At 46.1% G+C, this 27,354-nt stretch overlaps 1 protein-coding gene across 3 annotated transcripts in view; it reads right to left on the bottom strand.

The window, feature by feature from the left end:
- Positions 1 to 27,150, bottom strand: part of RUNX1 (RUNX family transcription factor 1) — a 179,115-nt gene extending 151,965 nt beyond the window's left edge. For 2 of the 3 annotated variants that reach the window (XM_074533663.1, XM_074533676.1), the window contains exons 1-2: positions 27,025 to 27,150; positions 26,726 to 26,839 (exon numbers count right to left, since the gene is read on the bottom strand). In XM_074533663.1, coding sequence (XP_074389764.1) covers positions 26,726 to 26,780 — 55 coding nt within the window. In that variant the 5' untranslated portion in view covers positions 26,781 to 26,839; positions 27,025 to 27,150. Of the gene's footprint in view, positions 1 to 26,725; positions 26,958 to 27,024 lie in introns of those variants that run through there. The other variant, XM_074533668.1, reaches the window with a different exon arrangement.
- Positions 27,151 to 27,354: the final 204 nt, after the last annotated feature.

Below are 27,354 nucleotides of genomic sequence, written 5' to 3'. Positions count from 1 at the left end.
AAGATGTGGAGTTTGAACAGAAGTGTGTGATATCACAGGGTGGGAAACTCAGAGTTTACGGGTTTAGAATACAGGAATAGACAGAAAGCAAGATGGAGGGTTTAGGGTGGAGGCTGCTCCTTCTTCTCCACCTTCTTCTCCATGGGTTTGGGTGGTTTTGTGTCATTGGATAAAAAAGTCCCCATTGCAGACCACAAGTAGTTAGTTATTAGGTTAAAAATAAAAATATTTAAGTATAATTTCTTAATTGGACAGTTTATCCTTCAAAGGCCTTGGAGAGAGCGACAGGGCTCCATTTTAGTTTGTTGGAGTGAAGTGCTGCAGAGCTCAGGGATTGTGAGATGTGACAGAGATAAGAACTGATAAACATCTGAGTCCCAACAAGAAATGCCCTCTCACACATTTAATCCCGACCCAGGCAGAAAAGAAGTCAAGACCACAGGAAGGGATCCACAAGGATCATGGAATACTGGCCCTGCCCAGAGCCCACCAAGCCCAGCCTGGGCATCCCTGGCAGCTCCTGGAGCTGTGGCAGCCTCGGGGCCGTGCCCATTCCCTGGGCAGTGCCAGCACCCTCTGGGCAAGAACCTTGCCCTGAAACCCAACCTAAATCCCTGCAGGCCCAGCCCCAGCCAGGATCCTGTCCCTGTCCCAGAGCAGGGATCAGAGCTGGAGCTGCAGCCCCCTGAGGAGTCTCCCCTCACTCTCACCTTCTCCAGCTGGACATTTCCTCAGCTGCTCCTCCTCCCCTCCAGGCTCTTCCCTATCTTTTTGTCCTTCCTTTGGATGTTCTCCAAGAGGTTTTTTATTTGAGTTTTTATGTTGGGGTGTTGTTTGTTTTTTTTTTTTTTTTTTTATTGTGGTGCTCCAAACTCCCCCAGGACTGGAGTTTGGGCAGAGCAGCCCAATCCCTCCCTTGGCCAGCTCAAATCCCATCCTTTTCCCAGAACATGCTCTCCCTGTCTCCCAAGGGAAGGATTGGAAGCAGCAGAGCCCAAGTCATTGAGAAGTGCTCAGGACAAAGGGATCAGGAAGGCAGAGTAAGAAACTCTTCCTCTTGGATCCCTCCACACCATCCAAGAGCTGAGTTCAGAGAATCATAGAATTCACAGAAATCCCAGAATTCCAGAATCCCTGGGTTGGAAGAGACCTCCAAGACCATCGAGTCCAGCCCAGCCCCAACCAAACCCTGGCCCCCAGTGCCACATCCAGGCTCTGTTAAACACACCCAGGGATGGGGACTCCACCCCCTCCCCGGGCAGCCATTCCAGAACTTTCTCACCCTGGCTGGAAAAACCTTTTCCCTGCTCTCCAGCCTGTATTTCCCTTGGTGCAGCTCGAGGCTGTGTGCTCTGGGTGTGTCAGTGCTGCTGCAGACAGAGCCCAGCCCCAGGTGAGCACAGGCCCCTTTCAGGAGCTGTGCAGAGCGATGGGGGCAGCCCTGAGTCTCCTTTTCTCCAGGCCGAGCACCCCCAGCTCCCTCAGGGCTTCCTCACAGGGTTTGTGTTCCCAGCCCCTCCCCAGCCTCGTTGGCCCCTCTGGATGTGCTCAGTGTCCCAAGGTCCCTCCCAAACTGAGGGGCCAGAGCTGGGCACAGACTCCAGGTGTGCCCTCAGCAGTGCAGGGACAGAATGAGCTCCCTGCTCCTGGGACAGCCAGGGACAGACACAGGGACAGACACAGGGACAGCCAGGGACAGACTTAGGGACAGACACAGGGACAGACACAGGGACAGCCAGGGCTGAGGCCCCTCTCTCTCCCTGAGTCTCCTTTTCTCCAGGCCGAGCACCCCCAGCTCCCTCAGGGCTTCCTTTGGAGTTTCCAACTCCATGAAAACATCAAGAGGTCAAGAGGAAAAACATCCACTGCAGGCTTTTCAAAACACAGCAACTTGAGAATTAGCAATGGTTTTTTGGGTTTGGTTTTTTTTTTTTTTTTTTTTTTTTTTTTTGTTGTTTTGTTTTGTTTTGTTTCTGGCTCCTCTCACACAGTACAGAACACTGCCCACACCTCAGCTGCTGGCTGGAAAAGCAAACACAGACACAAAGTGTGAATTACTGAGCTCCTGACAGGGCAGGAGCCATCCAGCCTTTGAGTGAGCCTTTACAAAAAAGCATTTTTTGGGTTTTGCCAAGGAGTTTTTAGCCCTGGCCTGCAGAGGACGGACTCTGGATCATCCCCTGCTCTGCCCACAGCACCTGGGGCCTGGCAGTGCTTTGTGTGACCAAAAAAATGAAGGGAAATTTGAGATCCTGTTGAATTTCATTCAAGGCCAAGCTTTATTTTTTCGTTTTTGGGTGAAAAAATATGGAACAGGATGCCCAGAGCAGCTGGGGCTGCCCCTGGATCCCTGGCAGTGCCCAAGGCCTGGTTGGACATTGGGGTTTGGAGCAGCCTGGGACAGGGAAAATTGTTCTTGGCACAGAAAATTGTTCTTGTGTTTTACCCAGTGTGATAATTGGCTGTGTGTTCAACGTGAATTTAGAATTCTTTCTCCCCACCTTTTCAAAAACCATGGATGAGAAATAGCCATCCTGAAATTTTAGATCTTGGGGTTTAATTCAGTTGGATGTTTGGCTCCATGTTTAATTCCAGTTCCAGATTCAGGAGCAGCCTGGGACAGGGAAAATTCAACCTGCCATGGAATGGGATGAGCTTTAAGGACACTTCCACAGCCACTTCCACTTCCCAACCACATTTTGGGATTCCATCATTTCTTGACACTTTTTTCAGCTCATCAGCCCTCAGCTGCAAACCTCAAATTCTCAGTTGCAAACCCTGAATCCTCATTTCCTAACCTAAATCCTCATTTCCAAACCCTAAACCGTCATTTCCTAACCCCAAATCCTCAGTTCTAACGCCAAATCCTCATTTCCTAACCCCGAATCCTCATTTCCAAACCCTAAATCCTCATTTCCAAACCCTAAATCTTCAGTTTCTAACCCCAAATCCTCATTTCCTAACCCTAAATCTTCAGTTCCTAACCCCAAATCCTCATTTCCTAACCCCGAATCCTCTGTTCCAAACCCCAAATCCTCATTTCCTAACCCTAAATCCTCATTTCCTAACCTCAAATCCCCATTTCCAAGCCCTAAATCGTCATTTCCTAACCCCAAATCCTCAGTTCTAATGCCAAATCCTCATTTCCTAACCCCAAATCCTCTGTTCCAAACCCCGAATCCTCATTTCCAAACCCTAAATCCTCATTTCCAAACCCTAAATCTTCAGTTCCTAGCCACAAATCCTCATTTCCTAGCCCAAAATCCTCATTCCCAAACCCTAGATCCTCATTTCCTAACCCTAAATCCTAATTTCCTAATCCCAAATCCTCATTTTCAAACCCTAAATCTTCAGTTCCTAACCCTAAATCGTCATTTCCTAACCTAAATCCTCATTTCCTAACCCAAAATTCTCATTCCCAAACCCCAGATCCTCATTTCCTAACCCTGAATCCTCATTTCCAAACCCTAAATCTTCAGTTCTTAACTGCCATGGAAATCCTGAGCATCACTGGGGGTCTGTATTTCTCTTTTAAAGAAAATAATGAATAAAGACACAGAATAAAAATTCAGGATATTTTTGCAATCATTTCCAGTTTTTTCAAAGCTAAAGAGATTTTAGGATTTTTAAAATTCCATTTTTAGGCCATTAGCATTTCTAAGCAAGCTCTAAAAAGGAAAATTTTCCCTAAACAAATGGATTTTTTTTCCCCTTTGCATTGCATAAAAATCCCAAAGATTCCAAAGAGGATGCAGCCATCTGAGCCCTCTTCAATTTATGTGAATGATAAAAGGGGAAATAACTCAAGAAATTGGATAGAGCTGATGAAATTGATATGTGGAATTAAATATATAAAAAATTTAAATATTAAATACAAATTATTAAATATAAATATATTATATATACTGTAATTATTATATTATTTGTATTATAATATATATTTATAGTTTATATTATCTTAATAATTGCTTTATAATATTTATACTTTCTATTTTATAATTTCTATTTTAAAATAAAAGAATATCTATCATGGTTATTATACTATAATATTTATTTTTTATATTTTATACTATATTTCTTGTATTTTATAGATAAGAGATATTAAATGGTGCACGATCTACTTCTATAAACTCTCCATGGAAATCCTGAGCATCAGGATATTATATAAAGTATAAAATGTAAAATTTATATTATAATTATATTGTAATATTTGTATTATAATTGATTTTTATAATTTATATTATTTTAATAATTATTATATTATAATAAGATATTATAACTTATACGTTACAATTTCTATTTTAAAATATAAGATAGAATATCTATTCTATTAATTATATTTTAATATTTCTATTTTATACTTTATATTTAACAGAGTATAGATTATATATATTAAATTATATATTATATATTATATATTATATATTTTTATAAACTCCCTATGGAAATCCTGAGCATCAGGATTTTTAATAAAGTATAAAATAAAAAATTATAATTATTAAATTATAATATTTGTATGATAATTTATAATTTATATTATCTTAATAATTACTATATTATAATATTTGAATTTTACTGTATACTTTATAATTTATACTTTACAATATAAGATAGAATATCTATGATGATTATTATATTATAATATTTATACTTTTTGTTTTGTAACTTTTATTTTATACTTTATTTTTGTATCTTATATATAATTTTATATTTATATATTTATATATTTATATATTTATATATTTATATAAAAATATATTTATATATTTATATATTTATATATTTATATATTTATATATTTATATATTTATATATTTATATTTCATATTTTATTTTAATTGTTATATTATGACAATTATAGTATAATTTCAAATATAAATTATAAAAGAGAAAATAAAATGAATTATTATAATATTTATATTTCTATTTTATATTATTTATATAATACCTATTATATTTATATTATTATATTTATATCATAAATTATATTCATTTTATATAAATTTATATTTTATAAATTATATTTATATTATTTATACAATATCTAGCTTATAAGTTTTTAAAATATATTTTATACATTACAGACACTCTATTATATATTGTATACCTCTATAAACTCCCCATGGAAATCCTGAGCATCACTGGCGTCCATATTTCCCCCAAAAATGAATAATTTGAGTTAAAATCAGCTGGGAATGCCCCAAATTCTCCAAGTTTATGGCAGAAAAATCCCTTTTCCAAGGCAGGGGAAACAAAAAACCCTGCTGAGTTTTCCTGCAGGTTTCAGGGAGAAAATTTGGGAGCGGAAGGAATTTTGGCTGGAACAGTTCTGGCTCTGATTCCATTTTCTGAGGGTCTTTATATTTTCTTAATTAATTAACAATTAAATAATCATAGTAATAGTAATAATGGTGATAATAGTGAGTGATAATAATAATGAGGTTGTTGATAAAAATAGAAAGGAAAATGAACATAATAATTAAAATGAAAATAAAAAATGAAAATAATTAAAAAAATAAAATTTAAAAACAGTAAAAGAAAAAGGAAAGAAAAAAAATTTCCCTTTTCTTCTCTCCTAATTTTTCCCCTTTTTTTCCTCTCCTAATGTGACAAATCCCAGAATCCCATCCCAGCTTTCCCTCCTCTTCAGCTCATCAGCCCTCAATCCAAACCCTAAAATCCCAAACTTTCCCAAACTTTATTCCAGAAGAACTTCGAGAAAGTTGAAAGGAAAAATTAAAATAATCTTTAATCTTTGCAGCTGGTGTTTGAAACTTGTGGTTTACTTGTAATATGTTTACAAGAAGGGGTTGTTGCCAATTAACCAATGGTGTAAGAAGTGTTAATTGGAGACCAATCAAGTCCCCCTTTCTCAAAACAGTCTTTAAAAAAAAATAATTCACTATTACCCTCTGAGAAACCCCTAAAGTCTGTGTCCCTTCATTCAGCCATCTCTAATACAATAATAACAATAATTTTTCTCCCTTTGTTTTTTTTTGTCTCCTAATTTGGCAATTTCTCTCCTAAAAGTCAATTTGGCAATTTGGCCTTTTTTTTTTTTTTTTTTTTTGTCTCCTAATTTTCCCCATTTTTTCCCTCTCCTAATGTGGCAAATTCCAGAATCCCATCCCAGCTTTCCCACTGCAAGTGCCACCACTCCTCAGTGCCTCTGGGATCAGTGGGGTTGCTCAGGAGTGGGATCAAATTCAGCATTTTCCCACTTTTCTTTTAGGATTAGGCGCCCTGATAGGATTCTCCTGACGTTACAATGATTGTCCCGCTGTTTATTTTGTAGGATACATTCAGGGATGTTTTTCCAAAATAATGCGGTTTTCCTATAAACGTGAAAAACGAGGATTGGAATGGAATTTTTTAGTAAGAGATTTGCTTTAGGAAGAAGAGTAATGCAGGTAAATTTAGTTATAAAGATTGGAATGATGGAATCAGGGAACGATGGAATCAGGGAATGATGGAATCAGCGAATAATGGAATCATGGAATCATGGGATGATTGGCATTGGAAGGGATTTTAAAGATCATCCCATCCCATCCCATCCCATCCCATCCCATCCCATCCCATCCCATCCCATCCCATCCCATCCCATCCCATCCCATCCCATCCCATCCCATCCCATCCCTGCCATGGATGATTTTCCAAAATAATGCGGTTTTCCTATAAAAACGTGAAAAACGAGGATTGGAATGTAATTTTTAGTAAGAAATTTGCTTTAGGAAGAAGAGTAATGCAGGTAAATTTAGTTATAAAGATTGGAATGATGGAATCAGGGAAGAACGGAATCATGGAATCATGGGATGATTGGTGTTGGAAGGGATTTTAAAGATCATCCCATCCCATTCCATCCCTGCCATGGATGTTTTTCCAAAATAATGCGGTTTTCCTATAAAAACGTGAAAAACGAGGATTGGAATGTAATTTTTTAGTAAGAAATTTGCTTTAGGAAGAAGAGTAATGCAGGTAAATTTAGTTATAAAGATTGGAATGATGGAATCAGGGAAGAACGGAATCATGGAATCATGGGATGATTGGTGTTGGAAGGGATTTTAAAGATCATCCCATCTCATCCCTGCCATGGCAGGGACACCTCCCACTGTCCCCAGGGTCCAGCCTGGCCTTGGGCACTGCCAGGGATCCAGGGATGGAATTCCATCCCAGCCGTGCCCACCCTGCCAGGGAACAATTCCTGCCCAAAATCCCATCTAAAGTTCCCATTTTGAAGCAAACCTGACCAGCCCAGCTTTGAAATGGAGAGCACAGGAGTGACCTGCTCCCTTTTTCCTTGGGAAACCCGAGGATTGCAGGGAGCAGCTGGCCGTAACAGGAGCCCTGCACCCCACACCCCCTGTTGGGAGTGGATCCCAACAAAAAAGGGGGATATTGGATGTCCTTGAGCAGGTGTTACTGGATTAAAGGGGATAAATTCTGATTTTTTTTTTACTGGATTAAAGGGGATAAATTCTGATCTGGGGCTTTTTAGCACTACTTAAATAAATATTATTGACTCTGCAACCTCCTTATCTCCTACCGGGGAAGGAGGGATTTGGGTTTATTCTTTGCAGATATAATTTATTAATGAATATATCAGAGTTTTGTTAAAAGTAGACATAATTCCAGGACTTGAAGCAGCTGACAAGAAAGATGCAGAGAGACAATTGCCAGGGGATGGAAGGACAGGAGCCAGGGAATGGCTGCCAGTGCCAGAGGGCAGGGCTGGATGGGATCTTGGCAATGAGGAATTGTTCCCTGGCAGGGTGGGCAGGGCTGGCATGGAATTCCATCCCTGCATCCCTGGCAGTGCCCAAGGCCAGGCTGGACACTGGGGACAGTGAGAGGTGTCCCTGCCATGGCAGGGGTGGCACTGGAAGATCTTTATTAAGGTCCCTCCCAACCCAAATCCAGATTTTGTTAATCCTTTTCTCTGATTCCCTCTGCCTTCCCCTTGTGATTTGAGTTCCATCCCCTCAGGACTCACTCCCTGTGTCCAGGTTCCTTCCAGAGCCATCCCTGGCAGGGATCCCTGTGCAAACCCAGCTGGGAATGGTCCCAGTGCCAGAGGGCAGGGCTGGGTGGGATCCTGACAATGAGGAATTGTTCCCTGGCAGGGTGGGCAGGGCTGGCATGGAATTCCATCCCTGGCAGTGCCCACGGCCAGGCTGGACACTGGGACAGTGGGAGGTGTCCTTGCCATGGCAGCTTTTCAAGGATGGGTTGATCCCTAAAATCCCTTCCACCCCAAACCATCCCATGAACCTGAAGACCTGAATTTAACCTGAACAGGCAAAGGCCATTCATGAGGAGAAAAATCATTCCAGATCCTCCAGAAATTTACACCCTGGGAGCTTCACAGCTCTTATGGCAAGAATAATGTTTGCTCGAGGGAAGAAATGATTTGCTGCTACTAAGAACAGTGCTCTCGTTCAGAGGAGTGGGGGAAATCTTTCCTGGAGGTCACAGAGGTTTTGGGTTTGTTTTTAAGCAGGAGCAACAACATTTGGTTTTACAGCTTCACCCCTCCTCACATCTTTTTCTGCCTGCTGACCCTGACCCTGCTCTGTGGCAGCTGCATCCCAGAATCACCCAGGTGGGAAGAGCCCTCCAGGACCATCCAGTGCCACCAAACCCTGTCCCCAAAGGCCACGTCCAGACTCCTAAACACTTCCAGAGACAGTGACTCCACCATGGGCAATTATTCCACTTCCTGACTGCTCCTGTGGGAAAAAAAACACCCCTCAAATCTCCTTTCAGAACCTCCCCTGGTGCATTTTAAGTTCGCTTTTTTCATCCTTTCTGTTGAGTTGTGACATCTCAAAGTCTGCATCGCCCTGAGACACAAACACAGATCTTTGTCCCACTGATGGCCCCTGAGCCCAGAAATGCTTCTGGGCTGCGTCACCAGCTCTGATCTGCTCTGAGCATGGTCGGATCAGCCCAACGAAGCTCTTCAGGGGGACATCAGGCTTCCAGGTGGCTGCAAACTCCCAAAACCCCAAAAAACCGCGACGGGTCCGCGCTTTCAAATCCCCTTTATTCCCATCCTCCTCCTTCCCCACTCCAGCCCCACAGGAGGCTGCAAACCCTCGTTCCCTGTGAGCTGCAGAGCTCCTGTCCCTTCTGGGAAACCAAAATAACTGAAAAGAAGCTGGGCAGAGCTCGGGGACAGGAAGGCCCCAGGGGGAGCGGGGACGGAACTGCTGCAAGAGCAGCGCAGGGCCCTTATCAGCGGCAGGCAGGGGCTGCGGTTTGCTCGCTCTCGCAACCCTCCTGCAACTGTCACTTGTTTTCCTACAAACAGGATGCCCCAAAGAGGCCAGCAGCTGGCCCAGGACGCCGGGGACAGGGCTGTTTTGGGGTGCTCGGTGCCAGCTCAGAGCCTCTCGGGGTTTTTCCCGGAGGAAAAGCGGGTGCAGGTGTGAGCCAAGCTCCTTCCTGCTGGGAGGAACTAAAACTGAGTCCTGGTGGGGCTCGGCTGGGAGAGGCTGAGCTCTCATTTTGCTCCATTTTTATGATTCCACCTCGGATTTGCTGTTGAGGGAGGGATTGTGGTACCCTGAGGCAGCAAGGGAATGTCTCTGTGTGCACAGAAAAATTGAGGAATCCATCCCTGGAATTGTCCAAGGCAACAGAGCATTGTCCAAGGAGCAATCTTTGGGAGCCAATGGCAGGGGGCAGGAATGAAATGGCCTTAAAAGTCCCTTCCAAGCCCAACCATTCCATGATTCCATGCAGGTTTCCACGATTTCTTTGCCATGCAGTCCACTTGCATCAGAACTCTGACACAAGCTGCCTCTCGAGTTTCACATCTATTCAAGCGAAAAAGTACCAGCAAAGAAACCAGTTTAGAAATAATTCTCTTTTCCCTGTCATTTTCTCCCTCCCTTTGCTGGAGTGAGGGCTGAATTAATGGAAACGCTTCCGAAACGCCAAAGGAGCAACCAAGGAAGGGCTGGAGGTGGCACTGAGTGCTCTGGCTGGGGACAAGGTGGGCATGGGACAAGCTGGGGCTGGGGGGTCTCAGAGGTCTTTTCCAGCCTCAGGGATTTGGGGATTCTGGCTTTCTGTCCTCCCAGCCCATGGATTCTGACACCATTCCCACTCCCTGCCCCAAATTCTGCAGCTCAGGCTCCTCAAGGAGCAGGTTCTGCTCTCCAGGGTCACTTGGGCTGTCCCACATGGAAACCTGCCCTGCCAACCAGCGAGGCACCAGCCTGGAAATTTACACAGAAGGGAGAAATGGGAAAAAAAATAGACCAAACCAAGCTCTGATAATTCCCTGGGCAAAGGTTGTTCCCTGTGCCAGAGGTGGAGCCTTTTCCAACAGCAGCTGTGGCTTTGCACCCTGCGAGTGTTTCTGGAACTTCCCAGTGCCAGATCAACACCAGGGAGAGCAGAGGGGGAAAAAAAAGTAGCTCTGGAATTAATTTTTTTTTTTTTAATGAAGTTTTGCTTTTCAATTCTTTTCTGCAAGAAAAAAAAATAAAAAGGAAATAATTTTAAATGCATGAGTGAATTCTTTGTGTGCCTGCCACAACAACCTCCTGCTCTGCTGGAGCCTGGGAGGATTTTAGGGAGTCTATCAAGAATATCCTGAGTTGGAAGGGACCCAGTTTGATGTCCAGAAACAGCTCTTGGCATTTTCAAGTTCTCCTGCTGCTCAAAAGTAACTGGAAAACACTTTTTCCCATGGATTTTCTCTGTGGTTTTTATTTGAGCTGGATTGCAGCTGGAGAGGTACAATATTAGAGCCCTGAAATAATGTGTGGTGCTCAGGAAATTTCTGATTAAAACATCAGCTTGATTCAATCTGAATTTTGATGTAAACACGAGATCTTTGGGGAGATAGTTGTAAAGTTGAGGTTCTCAGAACTGCTGAACTTACAACCTGATCATTCCTCCCTGATTCTTCATCCATGAAGATGAGGAACATCCTATTCTCAGAGTAATTTGAGCATTTCAGGATGGATTTGACTGACTTTGGGTGCCACTGGGGCCAAACTGAGCTGCAAACTCCTCTCTCAGGCTGCTTTTGTGGAGGCAGAGCCCGTGTGAGCTCTCCTCATTGTCTCTGGCCCTCCCCCAGCTCTTGTGGTTTGTGGGCCAACTTTACTAAAGTTGATAGAGCAGAAGTGGGCTGAAGTTCCTCTGGCTTTCATGAACTGTGGCTGAGAGGCTCTGTCAGAGCTCCCTCCCAGATGAAGGGAGGTTTTGGATTCCTGGAGAAAGGAAAAACCTTCCCTCAGGTTCAATCCCTCTCGGGTTTTAGAGGCCTCAGGCAGAAGCACATCCATGTCTGATGGAAATCTGGGTCTGCCTAGGACAGCATCTCCTGGTTTTTAATTGCACCAAACCAGACTTGGCTTGAATTCAGGAGATGCTCCCATCTGAAATTTTACCCTCCAAGGAGAAGCCTTTCAGTGGCTTTCCACATTTTCAATGAAAGCTTTGTGGAACTTCCCACTAAAGCAAGGCTTAGCTAGAAAAAGAATGACAAATTCTCATGAGAAGCAAGAGAGGTTTTCACCACCTTGCACAGGCTGTGGGGAAGGCCCCCATTAACAACATCCGGATTTCATGGAATTAATATCCATGGAGTAATTGCCTGAAGTGTTCAAGCCAATCAATCCATCTCCATCCCAAGTGCTTCTCCAACATTTCCCTGGAAACATCACCAGGTCAGGGAGTGCCCAGCCCTGGGGGCACCTCTGGCTGCTGTGCCCAGCTCTGGCTCCTCAGCACAGCAGGGCCAGGAGCTCCTGGAGCTGAGCAAGAGCCTGGAGCAGCTCCGTGCCCAGGAAAGGCTGAGGGAGCTGGGGTGCCTCAGGTTTGAGCTTTTATTATATCTGAATTTTTCACATTCTGTGCTGCTTTAGTGTGTGGGGCTGGCCTCACATGATGGGATGGTGAGCTCTGTGCACAGAGCAGGGAGACAAAACAATTCCTGCTCCAGCTGGGCACCAAGGACAAATGACCCAAATCTCAGCCCAGGAGCACAAACCCCGTGGGCTGGAGAGAGAAAAACAAGCAGGGTGGGACTGCCTGGGCTGAAGCTGGAATGGGACAATGAACTGCAAGGTGCAAATGGAGCAGAACTGATCCCAGGGACAGAGCCCGTGCCCGGCCGTGCATTTTGGGGCCGTTTTGGTTCATCTTGGGTGCAGCCCTGGCTGGGCTCTGGTGCTGCCCAAGGTGCATCCATGGAGGAGATGCTGTGAATAAATCCCTGCTTTATTCTTTAGCTCTGCCCAGCCTCTGCTCTGGGTCAGGTTCACAAGGCATCCGATGGAGCTGCTCAGCCTGGAGAGGAGCCCCAGTGAGAGGGGCCTCAGCCCTGGCTGTCCCAGGAGCAGGGAGCTCATTCTGCCCCTGCACTGCTGAGGGCACACCTGGAGTCTGTGCCCAGCTCTGGCCCCTCAGTTTGGGAAGGACCTTGGGACACTGAGCACATCCAGAGGGGCCAGCGAGGCTGGAGAGGGGCTGGGAACACAAACCCTGTGAGGAAGCCCTGAGGGAGCTGGGGGTGCTCGGCCTGGAGAGGAGCCCCAGGGAGAGAGAGGGGCCTCAGCCCTGCCTGGGCCTGCATCTATTCCTGCCTATTCCTGTCTGTTCCTGTCCCTGTGGCTGTCCCTGTGTCTGTCCCTGTCTGTCCATGGCTGTCCCCGTGTCTGTCCCCGTGTCTGTCCCTGTGTCTGTCGCTGTGTGCAGAGCTCAGAGCAGGCCCAGGCTCTGCTCCAGGCCCTGCAATGGCCCCAGAGCCACAGGCAGGGCCTGAGCCCAGCAATTCCCCTCACAGGAGGCACAACTTCTGCCCTGCTCTAATCTTGACTCCAACCAAGCCTTTGGCTCAACACCCTCCCCACTTTTTATCTACCACATCACTCACTTGCATCAGAACTCTGACACAAGCTGCCTCTTGAGTTTCACATCTATTCAAGCGAAAAAGTAACAGCAAAGAAACCAGTTTAGAAATAATTCTTTTTCCCTGCCATTTTCTCCCTCCCACGCCCAGCACACGCCACTTTCGAGTTCTGCGTTGCCAAAATTAATGTTGATGTCACTGCACTACCAAAATTAACAGGCCCAGGCTCATGCAGGAAACTTCCAGGAGAGCCTGGAAAAAGGAAATTAAGAAATTAAGATCCCACAGGAACCTGTTGGTCCAGTGGGATCTATGCACAGAGTCCTGCACTTGAGATTTTGAGAATAAAATCAGGAACTTTGGAGGTGTGTTCAGCACTTGTTGGCTCAGGACTCTGGGTAAAGTCAGAAATTAAAGAGGAGAAGTGCACAGCAGCTCCAGGAGAAGCCAATCCTTCCATCCCAGAGAGTTTGTGGGTTTCCCATTCCTGCAAGTATCCAAGGCCAGGCTGGATGGGACTTGGAGCAATCTGGCACAGTGGAAAGCTCTGAGTGGGAAGTGGCTGAAGCGAGATGGTTTTTAAGGTCCCTCCCAACCCAAAACAATCCATGATTCCAGGATCCCTTCCTGACTTTCTAAAAAAGCTCCAGGAATCAGGAGCAAAGGGAGGAATTCCAGGTGCCAGGCACAGAACCAGGATTTCTTTGGGCCACCTGCATCCATCCAATCCCAAAGAAAGTGGGAAGACACCAGTGAAGGAAAGGACAATAATTCAATAACACAATGGGGGACTGACTTCAAACACTGAGCTTCCAAAAAAAACCCAAAACCATCAACAAAAAACCCTGGAAAAATGCCAGTGGATTATTCTGGGAGCACAACCTGGGGGAGTTTTCTTTATTCCTTTATTTTAGGCAGCTCCAAACACCTGTGTCTCAAATGTCAGCAGCTGGGCCTCAGATTTCCATCAGCCAACCATTCCCTGAAATCCTGGCAGCTCCTGCTGGTCAGGAATATTCCCCATTCCGGCTGGAAAACGCAGCCCCCAGTGCAAACAGAGGTCAGCAGAGGAAAAGTGGCTTTGCTACTCAAGGGTTAAATCACAATGAAAAACTTCTTCCCCTTCCTGACTTTCTCACTCTCTTTTCTGCACTGAATTCTGGTAAAAAAAAAATATTTAAAATCGATTTTTTTTTTCCAGGCAAATCTTCAATCCACTCAGTAATTTTATTTTTTGCTTTTGTTTTATGATAACTCAAAGCAGGTTGGTCTTCAGCTGCAGAAATGCAAACCAGCAGCAAAATTTGCAACCTAAGTCATGTGCTAGAAAAGTTTGGGTGAGTTGGTTGGTGCAAATGTTGCAAAGAGCAGCATTTCCTGCAGACCTCAATCACGAGGTAGTTTGTTTTCTCACCGAGGAGAAAGAAGTGAGAGAAACTTTGCTGCAGGTAATGACATCCTAAAATAGGACAGCTCATGTTTTTCTATAGCTTATTTCTTTAATTTCTCATTCCTCTTTGAACTGCAGTTTCAAATAAGAGAGGCCTTAATTTTCTGCAGAAAAAACAAACCACCAAAAAAATACTAAAAAGTGCAGCAATGCTTTAAAATATTCAAAGTTAAAGTTCTTCACCTTAACCAGTGAAGGACTTTAGCCAGAAAACAATTTAAGGGGCAGGGGGAAGATTTTCCTTGGAAATAAGTTGAAATGCGGTCACAAATTGCTGTTAAATCACAAAAGATCTGTGTAGGAATTTTTAATTTTTTAATAAACCTGAAGCTCCAGAGGCTGACCCCGTGTCCAGCCCGGTGCCACAGCTGATCCCCTCAGACAATGGGATCTGGAGCCTCCCCTGCTCCCTCTGCCTGGAATGGGCTCTAGCAAGGGCTGAAAGGGAGCTGAGCAGATGGAAAACCTCCAACTGCTTCTGTTTAAAAAGGGCTTTTGATCTCCAGCTGCGGTGGTTTCATCAAAGCAGGAACACCCCAAAGCCTCCAGAGCTGCTTTGTCCTCCCCACGTGGGACACGGATGTGCCCAAAACTTGGAGCTGTCACAGGAGGGAAGGGTTGGGAGGGGGATTTCCAAATAAACCTGGAAAAATGAGCCAAGCCCCCGGTGGGCAGCTGAAATTGGGACCTCTCGCTCACACAGAGGCATTTTTTTATTTAGCACATCCTGAAAATGGAGCGAAACAGGGCAGGATTGAGCTGCTGGAGCAAAGCAGAGGAGGCTCCAGGATGGGCAGAGGGATGGAGCAGCTCTGCTGGCAGAAAAGGCTGGCACAGCTGGCATTGCTCACCTGCACAGGAGAAGCTTTGGGCTGAGCTCAGGGCGGCCTTGCAGGGCCTGGAGGAGCCCCAGGAAAGCTGGAGAGAGACAATTGCCAGGGGATGCAGGGACAGCACACAGGGAATGGCCTCACACTGAAAAATTACAGGTTTAGATCAGATATTAGGAACAATTTCCTTCCTGGCAGGGTGGGCAGGGGCTGGGATGGAATTCCATCCCTGCATCCCTGGCAGTGCCCAAGGCCAGGTTGGACACTGGGGCTGGAGCAGCCTGGGACAGTGGGAGGTGTCCCTGCCATGGCAGGGGTGGCACTGGATGAGTTTTAACGTCCCTTCCAACCCAAACCATTCCATAATTCCACAATTCTGCTCCAAAGCCAAAAGCAGCTGTTTGAAAAGGAACTGCTGGCCTGGCCCATTGGTGCCACGCCTTTTTCTGCAGCACAAGACTCATCCCAGGTCTCATCAAAAGCCCAAAGCCATCAGCCAGGTCTTTCCAGTGGTTTTCCTGACTCTTGGATCAGGTTCCATGTACACAAAAGACTGGGTTGCCTTAATTGCTCCAGTAAAATGTGACTTTAAATCATCTTTCCTTGCCTAGAAATCAGTTTATTGACACAAATTCACCCCACAGGGGAGCCCTAAATCCCTCTTCATGTTGGTAATGTCTTGTTATCCCAAATGGGATTTATAAAACCGTGGATTATCCTTAGGGATCCACAAGGATTATCCAAATCCAGTTCCTGACCCCCCAACAACCCCACCCTGGGCATCCCTGGCAGTGCTGCCCAAACCCTCCTGGAGCTCTGGCAGCCTCAGGCTGTGCCCATTCCCTGGGGAACTGGTGACAAAAATGACTATTTCCATTACAATCCCTGTGAGAAGAAAAGAAAACCACCCCAGCATTAAAAGTTCTGATTATTACTCCAAAATCTAAACAATTCATCACTTTTAAACCCCAAAAGTTTATCCTGTCTCTGGTTTCTAACCTTGGCAAGTCATTCACATTTCATTTCCAGGCATGCTGTATATGAAACCCTGCTTCATTTAGAAAATTAAATCATTTTCTCCAGTAAGGGACAGCCAGAAGAAGCTCATGTTCCTATAAGAGACCTGACTCTTGGTTTCAGTGTGTAAAGTTTTTTTTGGTGTGAAAAATGTGTGGGTGTTCAGCCCCGTCCATTTTCACTTTTACAGGTTTGATAAAGAGAAAACTCTGCAGGCTGAGGGGTCTTTTTCCTCTCAGAAGTGGCCAAAAGGATGGAAAAGTTGTAACTAAATTTCTTGCACAGGGTTTGGAGCGATGAAACCACCACATTGTGCAGCAAGTGATTCACCAACGCTCACAAATCCAGGCTCAGAAAGGTTTGGGTTGGAAGGACCTTAAAGATCATCTTGTTCCACCCTCTCCATAGGCAGGGACAGCTTCCACTGTCCCAGGTGGATCCAAGCCCTGTCCAGCTGCCCTTGGACACTTCCAGGGATCCAGGGGCAGCCCCAGCTTCTCCAGGAATTTCATTCTAAGGATTTCTCCCTACTATTTAACCTAAACCGCTCTCTTTTAGTTGAAAATTCTGCTCATGGAATCTGAACTTGAGTTATCTTCCAGATATGAATTCTATTCCCTCTGACTCATACGAACCCCAAGAGCTCATTTACATGGAGGTCCTGAAAACCAGAAGTGTTTTACAGAAGTCTGATATTATCTGGTAACTGAATTCTGAAATACAAAGCCCTTCCCATGAGGTGGGTGGAGCTCTGCCCTCAGATCTGGGGTGATGAGAATCCCAAAATCACCAGGGTGGGAAGGGACACCCAGGGTCACCCAGTGTCACCCCAGCCCCACCAGCACCACCCCCATCTCTGTCCCCAAGGCCACATCCAGACTGCTCTGGGACAATTGCAGGGACTCCAAACCTCCCTGGGCAGCTCAGCCCAAGGCCTGACCACTCTGAGAGGGACAAAAATGTCCCAGAGCTCCACAGAAACCTGAACAGAGACTCTCAGATGTTCCCATCTCACAGAGATCCAGAGGGCAGCCAGGGAAAGATCCACCAAAGGAATTTGGGTGAGGATTTTTGTTCAGTTTCACAGGAAGTGTTTTAAAAAACCTGAGCCTGCCCTGGTGCCATCTGAGGCCATTTCCTCTCCTCCTTTCCCTGCCCCTCCTGCCAGGAGCTGTGCAGAGCAATGAGGTCCCCCCTGAGCCCCCTTTGCTCCAGGCTGAGCATCAGAGAGCTGTGACTGATCCAGCCTGCCCTAAAGGTTGGATCTTCCCAGAATCCCAGAATCAAGGCTGAGAAAACCCTCCAGGATCACCCAGTGCCACCCCAGCCCCACCAGCACCACCCCAATCCCTGTCCCCAAGGCCACATCCAGACTGCTCTGGGACAATTCCAGGGACTCCAAACCTCCCTGGGCAGTTCAGCCCAAGGCCTGACCACTCTGCCAGGGAAATTTTCTGTGCCAGTCTCCAACCTGAGACTGCCCTGGTGCCATTTGAGGCCATTTCCTCTCATTTTTTCACTTTGACCAACCCTCCCTCACTGCCCCTCCTGCAATGAGGTCCCCCCTGATCCCCTTTTCTCCAGGCTGAGTCCCCCAGCTCCCTCAGCTGCTCCCTCATCCCTCAGGATGTGTTTCCAGCCCCTTTTCCCATCTCTGGGCACTCTCCAGCCCCTCAATGTCCTTCTGGACGTGAGGGGAGCCCCATCCAGGCCGCCCTGGCAGGTGTCAGGGTTTGCTGTGGTGTTGAATGAGGGTAGGAGATGAACCCCCAGGGCTCTCACTGCTGATTTTATACACCCAGGACAGATTTAAGGTAGTACTGCTTCAAAACCATTCCTGCAGCCACACTTCCCTTTTCTTTGGGGGAGGAAAATCTGTCCTAGAGCCAATGGTTGGGATAAAATCCTGGATCCCCTCAGACAGGGACAAAGTGGCCACCAACTGGTCAGTCTGGAGAAAAGGAGGCTCAGGGGTGACCTGATTGCTCTTCACAACTCCTGACAGGAGGAGGGAGGGATGTGGGGGCTGGGAATTCTCTGGGAATGTTCAGGAGGAGTCTGGAAGTGGCCCTTGGGGTGAAGCTGCCGATGGTGTGAGTGGGAGATCCTGAAGATCTCCTCCCACCCTGGAAATTCCAGGATTCTGTGGATCTCTGCAGGTCTGGCTGTATCACAGCACAGATGAATTCCATAAAACCAGGTAAAAAAATGAACTTGTGACAGCTGAAAAAATGAACCACAAAAAATGAACTTGTGAGAGCTGCAGGTGGTGCTGGGGCCTTGAAGGCCCCAGGCATTTGTCACACAGGACACACAGCCCCACACTGCTTCACCCTGAACCTGCCATGGATTTCCCAAGCTCTCCTTTCCCTTTCAAACACCACAAAAAGCCACGAGAAGGGCTGGGAATTGTCTGGGAATGTTCAGGGGGAGTCTGGATGTGGCCCTTGGGGTCATGGTTTGGGGTGAATCTGTTGATGGTGGGAGTGGGTGATCCTGAAGATCTCTTCCCACCCTGATAATTCCAGGATTCTGTGGATCTCTGCAGGTCTGGCTGTGTCACAGCACAGATGAATTCCATAAAACCACCACAAAAAATGAACTTGTGACAGCTGCAGGTGGTGCTGGGGTTTTGAAGGCCCCAGACATTTGTCACACAGGACACACAGCCCCACACTGCTTCACCCTGAACCTGCCAGGGATTTCCCAAGCTCTCCTTTCCTTTTCAAACACCACAAAAAGCCACTGGAAGGGCTGGCTCAGAGCTTCTGAGCTGCTGATTTGATGAGGGTGGCAGGGCTTGCCCTAAATCCAGCAGCTTGAAATGTTTATAGCAGATCTCATAAAACCTGACGGTTTTCAGGTTTCCTTCCAGTGCTTTCTCAGAAAGACTTGTAACACATAAACCTTTCAACCTACAGACAAAACCCAACCTAAATGCAGCTTCTGGGCTTTCAAAATCACAGCTTCAGCACGAAAGCAGATGACAGAAAATATCCTGCAAGACAAAATATTCATGAGGCAAAAGAAGAAAAAAACTCCAAGCCCATCTTGGACTGCTTGGGGGTTCACTGGAATCAGAAACTCAAAACAAAAACTACAGGTTAGAAACAGAAATTCCCAGATTGATCAGAGCCAGAGAAAGTGTTCTCACAGATCTTCACGAGGTGAAACTGCCCAGTTTGACAGAGTTTCACTCACAGCAGAAGTGGGGAATCCTCCAGACAACAGCAAGGATGAACTGGAAACTCAATTTCCAACTGAGCTGCCCTCACTCTCTCCTTCCCTACTTCACACTCAGTCCTTCCATGCCCTTTTCCTTCTCCTATTTCAATATTTTGAATAAATCTTTACAGAAAATTTAATGTTTTGGACTATAATTAGTTTCACTGGACTAAACCATTTAGTTTTATTATTAAACTTAAATTGTTTGTAGAGCTAGGCTTTGGCTGGGATCCCAGTGTTAAAAAAAAGTCATTTATTTTGGAAATGACATTGGGAATCTGCATAATTCCTACTCCTTCAATTGGCAGGAGGGGCATGCCTTGATTTCAGTAGCCCTGAGGATATTGTGGTGTGTGCAAGGCTTCACCAACTGCCCTGGGCTGGAAATGCAGGATGGGGCTGGGGCTGTGTGTTCTGTTCCCATCTGTCAGAGCTGGGGCAGTTCTCTGCTGTTCCTGGGCAGTTTTTCCTTTCTCTCTCCCACAGCCAACCCTCCCTCCAGGAGATCTCTGCTGTCCATGGCCACTGAGTGTCCCTGCAGGGCTGAGCCAATCCCAGCATCCCATGGGGAGATGCTCCGCCCAGGGGAGGAGCCAAGCATTCCTGCCTGGATCCAATCTGAGGTGCTGGCACAGCAGCACAGCCTTTGCCCCCTGCATTGCCAGAGGAGCAGCTGCCTCTTGCCCTGGAGCTGCAGAGGAAAACTCCCCCCTTGTGCAGGATCCCTGCTGCAGCAGAGCCACAGCTGGCACTGCAGGAGGGCTGAGCCCCCTGGGATGGGGCTGGGACACCCCCTGACACACAGGGGACAGGGACTGCTCTCACTCTGGCAGTGGTTTTTATTTTTGTTTGTACCATTGCATTTGTATTTTTAATTTTCCTAATAAAGAACTGCTATTCCCACTCCCATATCTTTGCCCCTTAATTCCAATATCGTACTAATTCAGCCTATAACAATTTGCATTTTTTAATCTCAACAGAGGCTCCTGCCTTCCTTATCAAACACCTGTCTTTTCAAACCAAGGCGCCCACGGCCTGGAGCCCTTGGTGGGATCTCAGGTGCTTCAGCCACCAGCACTGCTGTCACCTGCACTGCTGCCACCCCACACAGCTCATCGATGCCTCTCAGAGAGGAGATTTCTCTGCACAATTTGGGCAGCTGACTCAAGTTTATCCAAATATTACCCAGCCTCTGCAGAGCAGCAAAAGGAGGGAGGACAATGTTTTCTTGTCCTCCCAGCCCAGTGAGTCACCGTGGCCTGTCTCTCTCCATGGCCAATCCCAGATGTCCTGGAGGAAGCCACAAATCATCTGGCAGATGACAGAGCTGCTTCCAGGGGATCTTTCTTCCCTGGCTTTAACAGGGTTTGCTTTGTGCTCTGAAATAGGACAGGGAGAGGCAAAGGGAGAGCTTAACCCTTCCAAACTTTTTTTTTTTTTTTTTTTGTTTCCTTGCTTTGTTTGTTCGTTTTTGGTTGGTTGTGGTTTTTTGTTTGTTTTCGTTTGGTTTTTTCCCCCCCTCAACCTGGCTGGTATTTATTAAGAAATTGCTGATAATCTTAAAGGGCTTTTCCAACATAATTAGTTCCATGCTACTTTGTATGTATGGACAAATCCAGGGGTTTTTAGGATTCTGTTCAAGCCTTGGGTTCGGTGGGGTTTTATGGCAATGAACCCCCCTGGTACAATTTAATGCCTTTCAGCCTTGTTCTCCATCCCCATTCCTGCCTGGGAATCCCTTTGGATGTGCAGCAGAAACCTCTGGAACCCAGCATGTACCATCTGCACGTGGCAGGATGGCAAAGTCAGACATTTCTGCTGGTTTTGGGATAACCTACAGAGAAATCTGCTTTTTTCCTTAGGATTCTTTCTCCTTGGCTTTTCAAATCCAATTTCTAAATCCAACAACAGTAATTTCTTTGCCACTCTTGTTTAGGTGCAGACTCTCCCCTATCAAATAATCCACAATTCTGGGGCTGATAGGAGCGAGCTCTTGATCCCTTCAGCCTCCAGTCCCACCCAGCACCAGGGATTTGAGGACTTTTCCAATGGGAATCCCACCACAAGGAAAGCCAGAGCCGCTCATTTTCAATGAGAAGCATGACTGGGCACTCATTCTTTATTCTGAAGTCAAATTTCAAAAATTACTTTCGTAAACTTGCCACTACCCCTGGCTTTCACATGCATTTCAAGATAAGCATCCTGTTATTTTGGGATCACGCCTCAGCAGTCAAACTAAATCTTGATTATCTTCTGGTCACACACACAAAAAAAAAAAAAAAAAAAAAAAGAAAAGCAGTTCACTTTCTGTTTTTACTGCATCCCCTGGCAGCATGGGGGAGATACTTTCATTTTCCACCTCAGAGCTGGAGCTGGTCCCTCATGGTACAACACCCAACAATCTCTAATTAATGGCCAAGTGAGAAAGGGCAAAGGCAAAACAATCTGAGGGATGTGCAGGCCAGACAGAACCTAAATCCTTTTCAGACTCAGCACAACACATCCCTGGGCTGAGCGTGGCTGCTGAAACGCTCAGTGAAATATTTTGGCTCAGGATAAAATCTCTTGATCTCACCAGAGCAGCATGTTCAGCTCTGTCAGACTTTTTACTTCCTGTGTTCAGGCCTCGCAATGTTTCTCAAGGCTTTTAAGTGAAAAAAGAGCTCAGGCTGTGTAAATCAGACATTGTGCAAGGTTTTTCTACTTGTAAGCCAAGGTTTTTATGAGCTTTAGTTCAATTTCCTATTCACAAGCTGCAGTCAGTGGTTTATAATGCTGACAGGAATTAACTCTTTGGTACGGGGCAGGCAGCTTGAAAAAGGCCTGGAAAATTCTCTGTCCACAGTGACAAGGGAATTTATGCCGCTGGAACAGAGAATCCCAGACTGGTTTGGATTGGGAGGGATTTAAAGATCATCCCATTCCATCCCTGCCATGGCAGGGAGACCTTCCTCTGTCCCAGGGTGCCCCAACCTGGCCTGGGACATTCCAGGGATGAGGATTCCACAATTCTGGAGCTGATGGGAAGGAGCCCCTGACCCCTTCAGCCTCCACTCCCACCCAGCACCAGGGACTTGAGGACTTTTCCAACGGGAATACCACCACAAGGAAAGCCAGAGCCACTCATTTCCAGTGAGAAGCAGAGTGCTCAGGTGTCCCTGGATCCAGGGAGAACCTTCAGAGCAGGGAGAGCTTCTCCATTAAATCATCTCAAGACCTCCAGGATCACCCAGCACCACCCCAATCCCTGTCCCCAACGCCACATCCAGACTGCTCTGGGACAATTCAGTGACCCCAAACCTCCCTGGGCAGCTCAGCCCAAGGCCTGACCACTCTGCCAGGGAAATTTTCTGTGCCAGTCTCCAACCTGAGCCTGCCCTGGTGCCATCTGAGGCCATTTCCTCTCCTCCTTTCCCTGCCCCTCCTGGCAGGAGCTGTGCAGAGCAATGAGGTCCCCCCTGAGCCTCCTTTGCTCCAGGCTGAGCCCCCCCAGTTCAGCTGCTCCCCTCAGGATTTGTTTTCCAGCCCCTTCCCAGCTTTGTTGCCCTTCCTTGGACTCACCACACTTTTATTTTGCATTTACAAGGCAAGATTCTCTCCATGCCTGGGTGCTCCTTGGCACTGTAAGACTGGGAAGAAATCACCCACAGTGTAATTTTCTGTTTTTCTATGTTATAAAATTGCTGTGCTGCAGTTCATTCCCAGCTGATAACAAACCAACCAAATTTCACACCATGGCCATGATTAATTAATAAAAAATTACTACAAAGACAAAACCAGAAGAAAACTTTTCCTACTGAAAGAATCAAACCTTGCAGCAAAAATGAGGGGAAAATGCCCTCCTGGAATATATTACACTTGGTGCTCTTCTGAGCTGCAGAAAAAGATGAGTTCTGTTTTCGTTCATAGGCAAAATTATCAGGAAATTTAAAATTGTGAAAATGAAACAACCTTGAGAAATTACAAAATTATAAATTATAAAACTAAAGATTATAAAATTAGAAATCACTAAAATTAAATAAAAATTGGAGGGGGAGGGGGTGTGATGCAATTATTTTGTCCTCCTGTAAAACCTCTAGGGTCACTCTTTACCACAAGCCCCCCCCCCGCCAAGAGGACTCATTTTGATGCCCCATCCCAAAAGTTCTCCTTGGAATGTGTTGGGAATTGCGAGGTTCCAGCCTGCTGCTCATTCCCTGAGCGGGGAGCTGGTGTGGTGTGATAGGAAGAGGGCCACATCCTTTGTGGTGTACCACACCCCGTGAACGTGTCGGGCTTGCTGGGCCTGCCTCTGCCCTCAGGGGCCGCACCGACGCTGCTGCTTCCCCATTCCCCTCCTTTTTTCCCAATTTTCACCCAGTATCAAGCTCCAAAAGTATGATGGATTTCCTTCTCGCAGAGCTGCCTGGCCTGATAAAGGGAAATCCACAGAGCAAACAAGGTTTTTTTTCCCCTTTCCTTCACGATTTCGGTTGAGGGAGAAAGTGCAATAAATTTTGGCGGGAAAAGCAGAAAAGAGGCACTTTGGGGACATTTCTTTGCAAAGGCTGTTGAGAAATAGGGTGAGAACAACCCACCCTAGGGATGATTATTTTTCTTGCTCCCGAGCCCAAACGTTCCTTTTGCTGAGCCCAGGATTTTGAAACTGCCCTGGGTTCATTTGAGTGGAGAAAGGAACAAAAAGGGAACTGCTGGAAAACCGTTCCACGTTCGCACACACACACACGATGTTCTTTTGCAATCATGAAACATTTGTTTTACAGCTCAACTGAAATGTTTGACCTGAGGTTTTCTGCAGAAAAAAACCTCTTTACACAAAGTTCTGCAGGATCTTGTGCCTGGGCTGTCAAAACTGAATAGGAAATTTTACATCAATATAAAAAACAGGAATGATTTGAGGTGGAAGGGACCTTAAAGATGATCCCATTCCACTCCCTGCCATGGGTAGGGACACCTCCCACTATCCCAGGTTATTCCAAGCCCAGTCCAGCCTGGCCCAGAACATTCCAGGTGTTCCTAAGATATGCAGGTGACTTCCAGCCTAGCCCTGCTTGTAGCCCATTCCCCAGAGAAAACGAAATCCTGGCACTGGAACAACATCAATGCCAAAAATGAGGACAAAAATAAACCCCATTCTGGGGTGTTGAGCTAAACCTCTTGCTGGATTAAGCAGCTTTAAGAAACTCCTCCTTTTCTGGACAAGCCAGCCCTTGGTTTTCAACCAGCTGCTCTGAAATGTTTTGGGTTCCTGCCAAGCACACGACCCCTGCTCTCCATCCCACCCCATGGCCTGGCACAGGCACAGCCCCACGAGGTTCACTCTGTGCTTTATCACACACACAGAATTTCCTCAAGAACCCTTCCTGTGCTACACATTAAACACCGAGCAGTTGCTGAGCTAAAAAAAAAAAAATAAAATAAAAAATTCAATTAAAAAAATAGGCTGACGAATCGCAGGAAGATCCTGCTTGTTATTTTAGCAGTATTGCTTCCTTTCCCTGAGCAATGGCAGCACTTGGGCACCTCCTGCTCACCCTTCAGCATCTCCCCCAGCCAGGCACCAAGGTGCTGGTGACTCACAGCCTGCACTGCCAGGAAAAAGATGGAGAAAAACTTTGGCTATGAGGAGGAGGAGGAGGGGGGGAAAAAATAGATTTGAACAGCAGAGCTGGGTAGGACTTGGGCCGGCTGTGACCCTCAGGAGCTGCTGCCAGGGGTGACACAGCAGCTGGGAGCAGCTCTTCCGCATTCCCCGTTATTAATGGGAATAAACTCCTGACTCACCACAGCCAGGCTGGGCTCTCAGCAGCTCTGAAGTGCTGCTCCATTTTTGGAACCCTGGCTGCTGAGAATTCCAGACTTTCTGTGCTGCCAGGCACTGACCCCCAAGAGAACACTGCACTGACCTGAGGCCCTGGAGAAAACTTCTAAAATTAAAGAACAGAATTAAGATTATAAGTGTGTCGTTTGAATAGATGTGTGTAATATCACATGGTGGAAAACTTAAAGTTCTAGAAGCTAATAACATGTACAAAACAAGATAGAAGTTTTAAAGCAGGTAAAGAAGAAGATAGATAGATAGATAGATAGAAGAAGATAGATAGAAGCTGGTCCTTCTTTACCTTCTTCTTCACCTTCTTCTTCACCTTCTTGAGTTTGAGTAGTGTTGTATAATTAGATAAAAAAGTCCTCATTGCAAGCCGCAAGTAGTTATTGAGTTAAAAGTAAAAATAGTTTATGTATAATTTCTTATCTAACTGTTTATCCTTAAAAAACCTTATAGAAAGATACATCTCCATTTTTAACTTACTGAAGTTTAGTACAACAAAACTCACACCTTGTGAGACTGTAGCACAGATCAAAACTAGCAAACATCTAAGTCCAAACAAGAAATGCCATCTCACACATTTAATCCCAACTTAAACACAATAAAATAAAATAAAATAAAATAAAATAAAATAAAATAAAATAAAATAAAATAAAATAAAATAAAATCCATTGCTCCCTGGCCAAGGCTGGGCCAGGCTCCGTGCCCTTGTCACCCACGTGGGCACAGCCCCTCTCTGCAGGACAGGGACAAGCTGAGCTCCAGGAGCTCTTTGGGAAGCTCATTCCCAGGGAGCTGAGAAGTTTTTCGCGCTGAGCTGTGTGAATAAGCCATGACTAAAGCAGCAGCAGCAGCTCCACAGGGGGGGCTGAGAGCACGACAAGAACGCTCCAACCTCTTGGTCACCAGTGACACAACACGGATTGCTGGCTGAAATTCCCCCCGGAGCCCCTCCAGGGCTGCAGCTGCTCCTTCAGCCATCGGAGCATCCTCAGAGCCTCCCAGTCCATCCCCAGCACTCCTTTCCCCGAGCCACGTGAGCTGCAGCAAACTTTAAGCAGGTTCCTAAGCTTTTAATCTGAGCCTTAAACCCAGCCTAAATCCTGCTCTGCTGGCTGGGCTTGCTGCTGCCTCCCTGCACGGTCATTTGTCATTGTGGCAGCTGCTCAAAAAGTCCCCAGAAAGAACCAAAGAGGAGCTTGAGCTGCCACTCTTGTACCTGCAGGAATTCCCAGGAGTTGTCCGAGCCCTCTGGGATTTAGGAACAGCGCAAATTCACGAGCATGCAACTGTTGTTTGAACAGCTTCAATGAAACCTTGTTGGAATCTCTTTCACTGATAAGCAAGGAGATGATATTTCTGCCAGCTCAGATATCAACTCAAAGAAAACTGAAGTGGAAAAAACCCCATGTGCTGCAAGGAAGTGCCCAGATCCTCTCCAAACATGCATTTTGTGAAACATGGGAAAGCAAAACATCGATTTAGAAATTCTGAATGGCACTTACCTCTCAAGAAGTGCTGGTAAGAAGGAAGTGACTCAAATATGCTGTTTGAAGCCATTGTTTCCTCTCTAAAACTCACTCTCTCTTCACTGGGAGGGAATTTAGGGTTTCTTCCACCTTGGGGAGTGCAAAGTGAAGATTGGTCATTGCCACCACCCTCCTCCCAGCCATCCCTCTAGGCTCCATCCTGGCGCCTCGGGAGCGGATCCTGAGCTACTTTTGCTCAAAGGACTCTGAAATTGTTTCTTAAGGAGGGGGAAAAAAAAAAATATAGCGGCTTGCTTGTGGTTGCTGATGCTTACCACCCTCCGAAACCCTGTGGTTTGCAGGCACAACGATTCGCCCTCCCTGCTGACCAATATCCCGGACCCGCTCTTGGGTGACTGCCTCCGTACCCAACTTGTGGTTCTGTGGTTGTTTATGAGGCCCAAAGAGTGTTTCACACAACCCAAATTACAAATTTAACTGTTCCCCTTTCCAGGACCTGCCTCCATTGGTTCTTTTGCATCACATGACTGGGGTGATGTCGACTTTCTGCCTTTTTTTTTTTTTTTTTTTATGAAGGGTTTTTTTTTTTAACTTGCTGAAGTCATGCCCTTCCCACTCCACCTGCCCTCCCCGGGGCTCCAGGC

This window comes from Zonotrichia albicollis, chromosome 2 (genome assembly GCF_047830755.1).
Source record: "Zonotrichia albicollis isolate bZonAlb1 chromosome 2, bZonAlb1.hap1, whole genome shotgun sequence".
NCBI lineage: Eukaryota > Metazoa > Chordata > Aves > Passeriformes > Passerellidae > Zonotrichia > Zonotrichia albicollis.
The sequence above is the reverse complement of the archived record's forward strand: the minus strand, read 5'-3'. Positions and strand labels throughout refer to the sequence as shown.